Source organism: Poromitra crassiceps (genome assembly GCF_964638095.1).
Source record: "Poromitra crassiceps genome assembly, chromosome: 27".
Lineage (NCBI taxonomy): Eukaryota > Metazoa > Chordata > Actinopteri > Beryciformes > Melamphaidae > Poromitra > Poromitra crassiceps.
This window is the reverse complement of record NC_139650.1, coordinates 7,167,724-7,180,232: the sequence shown is the minus strand read 5'-3', so window position 1 is coordinate 7,180,232 and position 12,509 is coordinate 7,167,724. Positions and strand designations below refer to the sequence as shown.

The following is a 12,509-nucleotide window of genomic DNA, read 5'->3' as shown; positions in this document are numbered from 1 at the left end:
CATGAACTTCTGGGATATTAAAAGATATTCACAGTGAGACAGTGTCAGTTAACTTGCTGTCAATCCATTATGGATATCTTACATTGATAGCAATCCTTGGTTAAAGCTTACCTTTTGCCACACTGCTGAAGAACATGTAAAGCAAAGTTCCACCCACTCCGAAAAGACACCCAATTACCAATGCAGCCACAACCATCACCCATGTCTCACTGGCCATTAGGCAGGACGTGTCTTTGTAGAACAATTTCTCTGAAACACATTAGAAAAAGCAACAAAATTTAACAATTTCACATGTACAACTGTTCAAACTGCCATTAACACAAAGAAAAGAGTGCATGCGCCTCAAATAAATTAAAAGTAAAATAATATATGTATATATATACATATATTATACATATATATTATGTATATATATTATGTATATTATGTATATGTATATATATATATATTATACATATATATTATATATATATATATATATATATATATATATATATATATATATATATATATATATATATATATATTTATAAAACGGCTCTCTCAAATCAAGCAATCTGATTGGTTCACAGCCATTGTATAAATCCAGTAACCCACTCCAATAACCCATGGGTTATTGAGTTGCCATGGCAACTCTCTTACTAAAAGGCTTTGGTTACCTCAAATGACAATGTAGAAAAAACAAATGGCGGAGACAGCTGTCAGATCCTTGTGAATCGATCTTCGCTTATAACTTTACTAATACTTAGCAGAAAATTATGTTTTGTACAAGAATAGAGGCGGGCTAATGTCTTCTTTGCAAAAAAAAGGCTGTTAACCCCGCATTTAACCCCGTAACGTTAGTTGGTGTCGGGCTTTCCAGAAAGCTCTCAGCTTCTCAGCAAGCGCTGAGAATGCAGCGCTGCGCTCGAGCTGCGTGTCGGGCTTTCCAGAAAGCTCTCAGCTTCTCAGCAAGCGCCAGGATTGGCCAATGTCAACTTCAGTCTCCAGAACGATCCAATCAAATCACCCGCACGTTCTTGCGGTCCCGCCTTACAGTAGTGTTTCAACTGACTCTACCAGAATGCCATGGCAGTCGGACTTATAGTATTACTATTATTATTATATTAATATACTTGGAAACCGTTTTATAAAAGCAATATAGCACTCGAGCTGCGTGTGTTGTGGCATATATCCCGCTGATCAGCTGTTATCCCACGAGGCCGCATATTTGCCACAACACACTGGCTCTCATGCTATATTGCTTAAATATATATATATATATATATATATTATATAATTATATATTATATATAATATATATATTAATCGTGCAGCACTAGTATGTATGTATGTATATATATATATATATATATACATACATACTAGTGCTGCACGATTAATCTAATCGCAATCGCGATGTCAGCACGTGCGATTACATAACCGCAAAAGTGTGCGATTATTATTTTCTTCACGTCTTTTTGAGTGTGTGTGTGTGTGTGTGTGTGTGCCTCTAAACGTTACATGCGACGCAGCAAACACACGTTTCTCTGCCATCACACTGGGCATCAACACTAGCGGGAGACTTCTCCCATGCACTCCCGCAAATAAGTAATGTTATGCGCAGCAAGGTTACATCTTACCGAGAGGGAGATAGAGAACATCCATGATCGTTAACAGCGAGCTATGCTAATAACTAGCTCGCTGTTCAGAAATGCATGTAAACAGCCGTGTGATTAGTGAGAACGTCAGTAAAATAAGGAGAGAGCTGCAGGTGCTTACAGTATACAGAACTAGTGCACGATTAAGTGCACAGTGGGTAATGACCCGCTGTGATGAAGAATATAGCGAGATTAACAAGGTTGATAGCAGAGAAAACACTGTTGCAGCTGCTGCTTGCAGCAGCACATCCAGACTTTTAACTAGCTTGTCACATGATGCCTTCATGGTCCCTCGATAAAGTCTGCAGATGCACGTTACCTCACCTCTCTCTCAAGAAGCGTCACGTGAGTGTGGCGTTTAAGGCCATCTGTCGCTACAAAAGAAATAAACGGGGTGTATCACTGTATTACTGGACAGACATCTAACTAACTTTGCAGTCTGAGCCATCTTCTATGTGCTGTTGCAGAGTGCAGTTTCAATTTTTCTGGTGTTTCTTTTTTACATGTTTGGGACAGGCAAATGTCTCAAAATGTTTTATTTTTTTGTAAAGATAATTTTATTTCAAATTGTTTTATTTATTTAGTTTTAATATATTTTAAATTGTAATATAATATGTATTTTAGTCTGTGATACGTGAAACCGTGGTATTTTTGTCCACGGTTATCATACCGTCAAAAACTCATGCTGGCACATCCCTAGATACCATTTGTTTATTATATCGCAATCGCAATATTGTCCACCATAATCGCTAATGGTCAGTCAAAGTCCAAGTATGACGTCTGCAATGACGTCAGTTCATTCTCATATATATAGCAAGGGTTCTACGTCACCTCTCTCTCTGGCCGATCATAGCAGCAGCTAGCTTCACGGCAGTCCATCTCCCCTGAAGCCGTCCTCCGAAGCGTTGTTTTGCCCCACCCACCTCCCCAGTCCGCCACCAACGAGTCTTGACTCCTGATCCCCCACGGGGGGGGGGGGGATCTCCTAGCCTATGCAGATGCCCTCCTCTTGCCTCAAGAGCAGCGCCACTGGCCAATGGAGTCATGCGCCAAAGTATTTGCCATGCATGCCGATTGCTAAATAAAGTTTGTTAAATCCTACCAACTGGCCTCTCATGATTGAAATATATATATATATATATATACGGTATATATATATATATATATAAATATATATACTGTGGAATAATTAAGCAGAAGACACGAGAGTGGCAGCTCAGAAGAGAGGAAAACATTGCACATTCCGCGCCAATCTGGGAGACCAACGGTAAAAAAAAACATTTTTTTTCTCTAACCTTTGGGGGCAGGCTCATTTGAATTCCTGAATAACTAGAACTCAAGGGGCTCTGCCAGAGATTTCCACTCCGTCGCCCCCGGAAGAAAATCCCTTTCCGCTCCCTGCGAGCTCTGCCATTGTCTCCGACCGACCGGCTCTCACTCTCAAATGCTTCTGTCGCTATGAAACAACAATAACAACTAGCTCGTTGCTACACGCTGAGAATGGTAAATTTTACTATACACCGGTTGACTCTCGGTCACGTCCACTCCATTTTGATTGGGTAAAGTGCAGCATGCGAGCCTGCCCCCTATGAGCGCTGTTATTCGGATTTTCACTGAGCTTGCCGACAGATTTTCGATGCAAGTCGAAAGTCTGTCTCGAGAGATTACCTCCGTGCGAACACTGAAGTGATGGCAGGTTGAGAGGAGGTTCGAGGGTTCGTTGTTAACCAGTGTAGCATACACACAGCCAAGCAGACCATACCAAGCGGACATGCAGCGCTAGTGAAGTGTTACACCAGGGTTGGATGTACGTTGTTCAAATGGTGGATCATTTGCGTCGTGGCTGCATTGTACTCACCCGGAACATGGATCTCACGGTGAGTCATATGGCCGATGTCCACCTGCTTCACAATGCAGCGGAAGAGGCCGTGGCTGGTGCCGGTCAATGTCACAGTGACATTGCGCTCTATGTTGTGGCGGTGGCCTTCACTGTCTGTGGAGTTCTGTTGCTCTCCAGCAGGGATGACCTTTCCATCGCTGTTTTGCCACTCCAGCACAGGAGGGGCAGCACCTTTCCACACAGTGACGCCTTCAGCCGAACATTTGAGCAGCACTCCCTCCTTGGTGGCATTGAGTATTTCGATGTGTAGTTTCGGAGCTGCATGTGGGTATGCAATATATAAACAATAGATTACAAAGGACAGTGCAGGAAGTGAGTGATTGGATTGTTTTGTGTTGATAAATCCCTACTCTACATGCAATAAAGTGTGTTTCAGAGAGAGTGAAGAAGAGACAGAATTAGAGCGATAAGCATAATGTAAGCCTTAACTACACACACCCTAGCATTGTTTGATGGCCATGCAACACCAACTGATCACTGTTATCATTTGTCTTGATTTTTTATTATTTTTGTTTGTTTCCCATAAATAAGGAACAACAATTCTGCAAACCACCCTGCAGTTAGTCAAACTGAACTGCTGCAAAATACACATTTACGTATTAATGCAAATGACTGTGGTCCGTCTTATGTTCATATCATTTATGATTGGTTGAATTGGCCAACATATTTTGGTAGGCTAAGGCTACACAGATGCGTACCACACCAGCCTAAGGTTAGTAAATCTGGTTACGTCTGGGCGATAATCCGTAATTATCGTTCATCGTCTTTCAGTGGAATCATATCATGCTATGATGATTTTGGGATATCGTGACACACAATTCTGCTGTCTAAATTGATGATAAGAAGCAAATTCTACTGACTTTACAAAATTAAGTATTTTTTTCAATGGATATTATTTGAATATTTCTATTTTGTTTGACATCACACCTAACATTACCATTCCGTTCAACTGGATATAATGAAATTTTGCATACGTCAGGCATGTTGTGATATATATCGATACTGAAAGAAATCTTTGTGATTACCGTGATATTGATTAAAACCATATTGCCCATCCCTAATCTGGCTAGTGGTGAGCATTTTGGTCTCAGGGGCCGGTTGCACCAACTGGTCTTAACTATGCCTGGTCGTAACTCCTACGTCGGTCTTAGTTAAGACCAGTCTTTAGAGTGGATTTACGCCTGTTGCACCAACAGGGCTTACGTCTGGTCTTAACTACGCCGGTCGTAGCAATGCGCGTCCATGTGAATCGCTGGGGAATGCCCCCTGATTGGCCCAAAAATGTGCCTCGCGACCTGCTTGGAGCGTCACTGTGCCACTACGCTCTCTATGGCCACTACTGTATGTGCGTCACTACACCCTCCCTCCTCCCACCTCCTGTGGAAGCTCCGGGGGGAAATGGCGGCGATTGAGTGCCAGGCAGTCTGAATGAAATTGAATGTAACGTTCCCAATTCTATGTATATTGAATTCTAAAAAACGACCCTCAACATTTGGGAAGGCTAAGCCACACAACTAGTTTGTTATAATCGCACGTCATGCTTCGAAGGCGACTTGACGTCGATGAGGACCGTTAGGACTCAATCACAGCAGGTCTCCGCTGATAGACTACCACGGAGATCTCTTACAGGCACAGGCACTTTACGCCTCCTCCTGAGTTACGCCTGGGCTTAGTGAAAATAAGGCTTAAGCCCTCTTGGTGCAACCGGCGTAGCTTAGGTCGTAAAGTTATGACCGACTTAGCTTATACCCAGTCTTAAGCCCTGTTGGTGCAACTGGCCCCTGGTTTCTAGCTTTATCTATAGCAGTGGATGATTTATCCAAATTTAACATCAGGAATGTGGCCAGGCCAAAAACGTATTTAGTTTTATAGCTGAAAAAAGTGGTGCTGTCTTATTGAACAAGCTGTACTTCTGAGCACACAGCAGATACTGTGTGTCAAAAGCTGTGAATGAGGCATCTGTAGGGAAACCACATTTCCACAAAGACGTTTGTTGTCATGATTTTATTTTATTTATTTATTTAATCTTTATTTAACCAGGTAGGTCAATTGAGAACCAGTTCTCATTTACAATGACGGCCTGGCCAAGAGGCAGCAGAAAAGGCAAATAGAAAACAATTGGACATAAAGAAAAACATAGAAACAGATAATACAATTATACATGTCATACCAATCCTAAAAGAGAGTAAAATTTACGGTGACATATATTAAAAAGTAAATGGCTAAAAACAGTAAGGACATAAAAACAATATACAAGACTTAATATATCACCATATACAATATACATGGTGACATATATCGAGAAGCAGATGGCTAGAAGCAAGTGCAATGATCTGTAATGAGTTTTTAAAAGAGAGCGGAATGAATGAGTTAAAGCAGGACTAAAGCCCAAAACACTTTTTTTCAGCTTTTAACCAATATAGATTCAAGATTTTTATTGTCACTCCGTAGTACAAGTATCACGTGTGAAATTCTTGTGCTGTAGGCTCCGTTACAACATAGTGCAAATAACAGTATAACAGTGCAAAAACAGGGCATATAGATGCAGTAAAACAAGAGAACAACAAGCAATAACAGTAAACTTTTCCTTTTCTTTTCTAGCGTAGACACCTTAAAAACATGATTAAACATTCTGTTTGCACAGGTGCAATAACATAGCCATAATTATCATATGTAATGGTAGCAGCTGCTACATGATTGTTTATTTGTGTGTGTTAAGGAGTCTCGTGGCCTGCGGGAAGAAACTGTCCCTCAGGCGATTTGTTTGTGCTTTTGTGACCCTGTATCTCCTCCCTGAGGGTGGCTGTTGTGGGGGTGGTATGTGTCCTTGATGATCATCAGGGACCTCCTGAGGCACCGCTGATTGTACAGTTCCTGCAGTTCTGGTAGCTCACATCCTGTTACGTGCTGGGCCGCACGCCTCACTCTTCTTAGCGCCCTGCGGTCCATGGTGGTACAGTTCCCATACCAGGTGGTGAAGCAGCCAGTCAGCAGGCTTTCAATGGTGCCTCTGTAGAAGTCCCTAAGGATTTTTGGCCTTATCCCAAATTTCTTCAGGCGTCTGAGTCTGTGTAGTCGCTGTTGGGCCTTTTTGACAACAGTGGCAGTGTGGCTGGCCCATGTCAGGTCCTGGTGGATGTTGACTCCCAGGTACTTGAAGCTGTCCACTTTTTCCACCACTGTGCCATTGATGGTGATTGGGGGGTGTGTGCCCCCCCCCCCCCCCCCCCTCCTGTAGTCTACAATGATCTCCTTCGTCTTGGAGACGTTTAGAGAGAGGTGGTTGTCCTGGCACCATTGTTCCAGGGCCTCCACCTCCTTTCTGTAGGCCGTCTCGTCGCTCCTGGAGATCAGCCCCATGACGCTGTGTCGTCTGCAAACTTCACGATGGTGTTCGAGGTTTGGGTCGCCACGCAGTCGTGGGTGTAGAGGTCGTACCAGAAGGGGCTGGAGACGCATCCCTGGGGTGCTCCTATGCTGATGGTCAGTGGGGAGGAGGTGAGGTTGCCCACTCTCACCACCTGGCGGCAGTCTGTCAGAAAGTCCAGGATCCAGTCACACATTGCTGTGTTTAGTCCCAGATCCTTGAGCTTGCTTACCAGCCTGGAGGGTACTATGGTGTTGAATGCTGAGCTGTAGTCCACGAACAGCATTCTCACATAGGTGTCCTTCCCCTCCAGGTGCGAGAGGGCGGTGTGGAGCACGTGTGCAACTGCATCCGCAATATATATGACTTTGGGGGTGGTGTGTGAAGAATTCTGGTCAAAATTTCCACATTTGAGACCAAACTGTTGCCATTGTACCATTTGTATCATTTTCAGCCGCATAAGTGCCCTCTATGGGTTGAACACTGCTTTTTTTTTGCCCTCAAAACTGCACAAAATGTGGTACAACCTGACATCACGTTGTACCCAAAGACTATGGGATTTCAAGATAGTAAATCCCCTACTCCCCCTGTACCCTTTCCCGGGTCCTCACAACTCCAAGCCTATTCCCATGATGTCACAAGCATTTTCCTACCAATATGGGCTACAATACACACAGCTCATTGGCTGTTTGTGTCACTTGACCTGTTAATCACCTGTTAATTGATTACAATCGCCTGTTATTTTCCTACCAAGATGGCCATGTGGTGATGTAAGGTGATGTAAAAACAATACTATCAATAAACGCCACTATAATCATAAAAGGAAGAAAATGGCATTGTGTTGCTGTAAATCATTCCCAACCTTTTTCATACTAAGGAGCCCTAATTTAGTTCACATTGGGTCAATGGACCCCCATATGATGAGATTTGGTCTGTCAGATTTTGTTTTATGTAGCCTAGATATGATTTTGTCCAGAATTCCATATATATTAGGTTGAGAGACAACAGAGAATGCTGGAATCCTCTCAAGGACCACTGGTGGTCACCGGACCCCACATTGAGACCACTCAACCACTTCGATTGTGCAGAGAGAAGAGAGAGAGGAGGACTCTTCTGTGCCCCTTTTTCACTCATGCACCTAGTCTAGCAGATGTCAAACAGAAACAAAAAAAAGAGAGAAACTAAACTAAAGCAGCCTACATCCTAAAATGTATTTTCCTGGTTCACTTTTGACGGGGAGAAGGCATGGTGAAGTGACATTCACCTCCGACTTATAGGCTACTCAGCTCCTGCAGCCTCACTGACGCTGTGCACCTGTCTGTGAAAAGCGGCTTGTCCAGTCGTATGCAGCGGTTCGCGCAAACAGATGCGGGATTCCCGCAATCCTGTACCCAATTTCAGACAGATTGTGCAGAAAAAATTGTGCAGAAAAATCGCACACCAGCGATTTTTGTTTGCGTTTGTTTATTGTTGTTTTGTGAGGGCTACAGAGCGCCCCATGCAGGAGGCTGTTTCGCCTGTACTGAGCAGCCGGGATCTGGGAGGAGGGAGGGGGAGAATGTTCTACGCCCCGCTGCAGCTCTGCGCTCGAGAGGAAAAGCAGAGGAGCACTACACCTTTTGACAAGAATCATGAAAAAGGGAGAAACGAAAATTAAAAGGGACTTCATGGCAGTGTATATGACAAGTTGGACAAGGGAATAACGTAGAGAAATCTCCCATTGTGATTACATGAGCGTGTTGAGAGCGGGGGGTTTGTCCTGACTGTTGTACTGTGCTGCGAGGCTCGCGTCATCAGGCTCTTTTAACGATACTTACAGACACTACATGGGAGTCAATGGAGTCAATTTCTAGTTTGCCACTGAATGACCAAATTGATATAACTTTCAACCATTTTGAGCAACTCTGTTTCCATACAGGCCACCAGCGTTGGCTAGTTGTTGATACTTATCAGAATCAGAATCAGAAAGACTTTAATGATCCCCGGGGGGAAATTAAATCTACAAGATTTTGTAGCTCTCATAACGTTGTCTTGTGATGTTTTGGGGAAACTGTCATGTCGTCGATTTCCGGGAAAAGATTCCTGACTTGAGCACAGCCAAAGAGTATAGTGAGACAAGAGGAGACGTTCATTTCTCGGTTTTCCATAGGTTTTTTCAAATCAAGCAGCATGCGGTTCTGCCAGAAATCTGGGGGGTTTAGTCCTGCTTTAAGCTTTAAGGTCTGTTGCAGATGATTCCAGTCATCTGCAACAGAAAACTGAAAAGAGGGGCGACCAAAGGACGTACGGGCTTTGGGTATGAGGAGATTGATGGAGCTACTGGAACGCAGACTGCAATTTGTGTTGTGGATATTAAGAAGTGACTGACTGTAGATATGAGTTTTACCTATGAGAGTTTTGTAAATTAATAAAAACCAGTGAGTTTGTCTGCGAGACTGGAGTGAATGCCAGTTCAGCAGAGAATACAGGCAGCAATGGCAGTGGCGTGTACAGACTTTTTTTTTACCAGGGTGGCACAAGTGGGGCACAGACTTGTGAAGGGGTGGCCAGGAAGGGACCCTCGGCAGCGCCCACAAGGGCGGTGCAGAAGAAAATCTGACGTTTTTTGGACTTTTAGCCAAAAAACACACACGCACTCGCACGCACACGTCAGAATAGCATTAATTTACCATGTTTATCCCAACTAGATCCACATCCCAAGTCAAATCAGACAAATAAGCCAAATGTATACATACCCTGATGTGCAGCAGAAGTTGAAGGGCCTTCATCACCATTAGTATCTGTGTATGAGTCTACAAAAACACAAGTTGTTATTAGAATGATGATAAAATCAACCTTTTTTAAGTACGCTAAGGGGCATGTTACCCATAATTATTGTACTTCTACACCAGTGGTATGCAACCTTGCCCTACTCAGGAGCCACATTGACAAAACAAAATCTTTCCTTTCGTCCCTTTGTTTTTTTTAGATGTATTTATTTATTTATAGTACGACTTAAAAGAGCCACAACTAGCCATAAAGGAGCCGCATGTGGCTCTCGAGCCTCGGGTTGAGTATCGCTGTTCTACACACATAATTTACAAGTTTCAACTTTAGTTGCAATGTCTGGCAATTAATCACAATTCCATTGACATCAAGGCAATATCAAGATAAGTGCTTAGGTTACTAAAGGGAAATCTGGAACTATTAGGATGTTACAGTATATACATACCCACACATAGCCTACAGCTGGGGGCTCCTGCTGTAGGCTACATCCCTGCTGTCAAGCTGCTGGCTTGACTCATCTGACTGTGACTGACAAGGAGGAGAGCTTGTTGCTGCTCTCTCCTGGCTGCAGCTCTGACTGTGACTGACTACTGTAGCAGTGCTGCTGGCTGCTCTGTCCTGCTGTGCAGTTTGACATTTCTTTGTTTTGATGGAGAAGAAATCCTCAATGTTCTGATTTATTTTCATACTGTAATAGTCACATGAAGACCTATGTCACTTTATATCTTGCACAATAGATTTCCTTGTTCGTGCATGGATAAATTTGACATGCTCACATCAGGCCTACAAAGTTACACATGACAGATTTACATAGCTAGAATTAGCATTGACAAGCAAACAATGACTGACGACAGGTTTGCTCATGTTAGCAACTAGCAAGCTGAGATGACAACATACCTGCGTAGCCTAGCACACAGGTTTATGGTCCGTTTACCCTGTTAGTAGCAGGCTTAGTTTTAAAGACAGGGTGAAGTTTCAAGCCTACCGTAACATGCCATGGTATTTTTTTTTGCGAGGGTGCCTAATTTCAAAGTGAAAATATCTGTGTTTGTTGGCAGGTATGTTGTCTTTCTTTAAACAACTGGCACAGTAGCTATGTGTATCAAAGAGTCTACTCACTCATGCCACAATAAATAAATAGCATACAGTGGAGACACCATGCAGACCAGTGTTTCTCAACTGGTGGGTCAGGACTCAAAAGTGGGTCCCAGGGCCGTTTTGAGTGGGTCGCGGATGTGTGCATGAGAAAAAAAGTAAATTTTCTCATTGAGGACGCTGGCATCTGCGGCCAACATTACTGTCTTTCAGAGGCTGTAGTAGGGCTGTGCGATTTTGCCTAAAACTAAAATTGACGATTTTTTCTCTCAAAACTCGATTTTCGATTTCGATTTCGATTTATTATACTATTATACTTCTCTAAACTTTTGTTGCCCTGCAGAGCTCTTTTTCCCCCTTTTTTCCATAATTGACAATTTACGCTTTTACTCTGAAGGCAGAACAGCCCAACTTCCTGTTTTAGCTTGCCGCTGCTATGCCTAACTTCCTGGCTGTTGCTTGCTAACTTGACACTGGTGGATTTGCGTGTTGTGTTCCTCCGTGAGATAATTATATTAGTGTCTAGCGACCACCCGTGCTCGGAGTTATATCTGTACTAGAATAACACAAAGTCACAACAGGAATGCGTGGAACTGCGATAGCAATTCAGACACACACAGGGACAGGTGAGTCAGCTGAGGCTGCTAACTTACAGCCATGAATACAGCCAATCTATCAGTACTCGGTGGCCTCACGTGTTGTTTTGTTATTATGTGAACTGTAAAGGCAACGTTTCATCGTCTGGTGATAACGTCTGTGTTCGTGTGCGCGCGTGAGTGTGTTGTGGCAATCGTTATCTTGTAGGCTACAGCCCGCAGTGCAACAAGAGACTTTACAGCGGGGAGAATGGACAAGTAGCAGCATGCGTACATGAGAGAGAGCCGCCCCGGTAACGTACTTACCCTAGTTAAAGTGAAATTTAAATTTAAATTTTTTAATTAAAAAAAAAAAAAAAAAAAACGATTTTACGATTTTAATTTTTTTAACATCGTCCTAACTAATTAATTCGATTACGATTCAAAATCGATTAATCGCACAGCCCTAGGCTGTAGCAGCGTGCTCATTTTTAAAGCAAGAATGAAGATACTGGTACCATATGAAATTAGAAGACCTAAGGCATCCATTGGTACCAACTTGCCATGCTAGCGTCTTGCAATGGGGGCTAAATGATGCTACAAATTCCGGCAAAATTCAGAAAATTGGGTCGCGACTCAATGACTAAGGAAAAATGTGGGTCGTGAAGCTAGACCAGTTGAGAAGCACTGATGTAGACTAGCCGCCAGGATTCAGACAGAGGACGCTTCACTTCAATCTTCTTCACAAGACGACGTTAGCGTTAGTTGACTGCTGCTGCTGCTCAGCTGCTGCCAAATCTTCAAATCAAGATCTTCTTCTCTGGGGCTTTCGGCAGGCTAGTCACTATGGCTCATTACTGCCTCTCAGGTTTAAGACTGGATTGCGCCTATACACGGAAGCTTGGTTTACTGACTGGGCAGAGAGCCAATCATATGGGGTGGCACCTGGGGTGGCCAATCAGATTCTAGGGGTGGCCCGTGCCACCCCAGGCCACTCCCTAGACACGCCACTGAGCAGTGGTGAGTGTTAAATGAAGACCCAGTCACAAAGCGGATAGCAGCATGGTAAATAACATCCAGTTTGTGAAGGAGAGTTTTTGAGGCAAACCTGTAGGTAGAGATGGGTACCGAGACCCGGTACAAATGGGCCCCGGGGCCGGATTTCG

General features: G+C 43.4%; 2 protein-coding genes across 2 annotated transcripts in view; one reads left to right on the top strand and one right to left on the bottom strand.

Moving 5' to 3' along the window:
* LOC310799406 (dedicator of cytokinesis protein 3-like) overlaps positions 1 to 12,509 on the top strand; it is a gene marked incomplete at both ends in the record, with an annotated part of 383,185 nt that overhangs the window by 254,374 nt on the left and 116,302 nt on the right. The gene's annotated exons all lie outside the window — the stretch shown is intronic.
* Positions 1 to 12,509, bottom strand: part of LOC310798976 (butyrophilin subfamily 1 member A1-like) — a 36,968-nt gene that overhangs the window by 419 nt on the left and 24,040 nt on the right. Inside the window, exons 3-5 of the mRNA XM_083661542.1 lie at positions 9,643 to 9,699; positions 3,499 to 3,798; positions 112 to 249 (exon numbers count right to left, since the gene is read on the bottom strand). Of these exons, the coding sequence (XP_083517668.1) occupies positions 112 to 249; positions 3,499 to 3,798; positions 9,643 to 9,699 (495 nt within the window). The remainder of the gene's footprint in view (positions 1 to 111; positions 250 to 3,498; positions 3,799 to 9,642; positions 9,700 to 12,509) is intronic.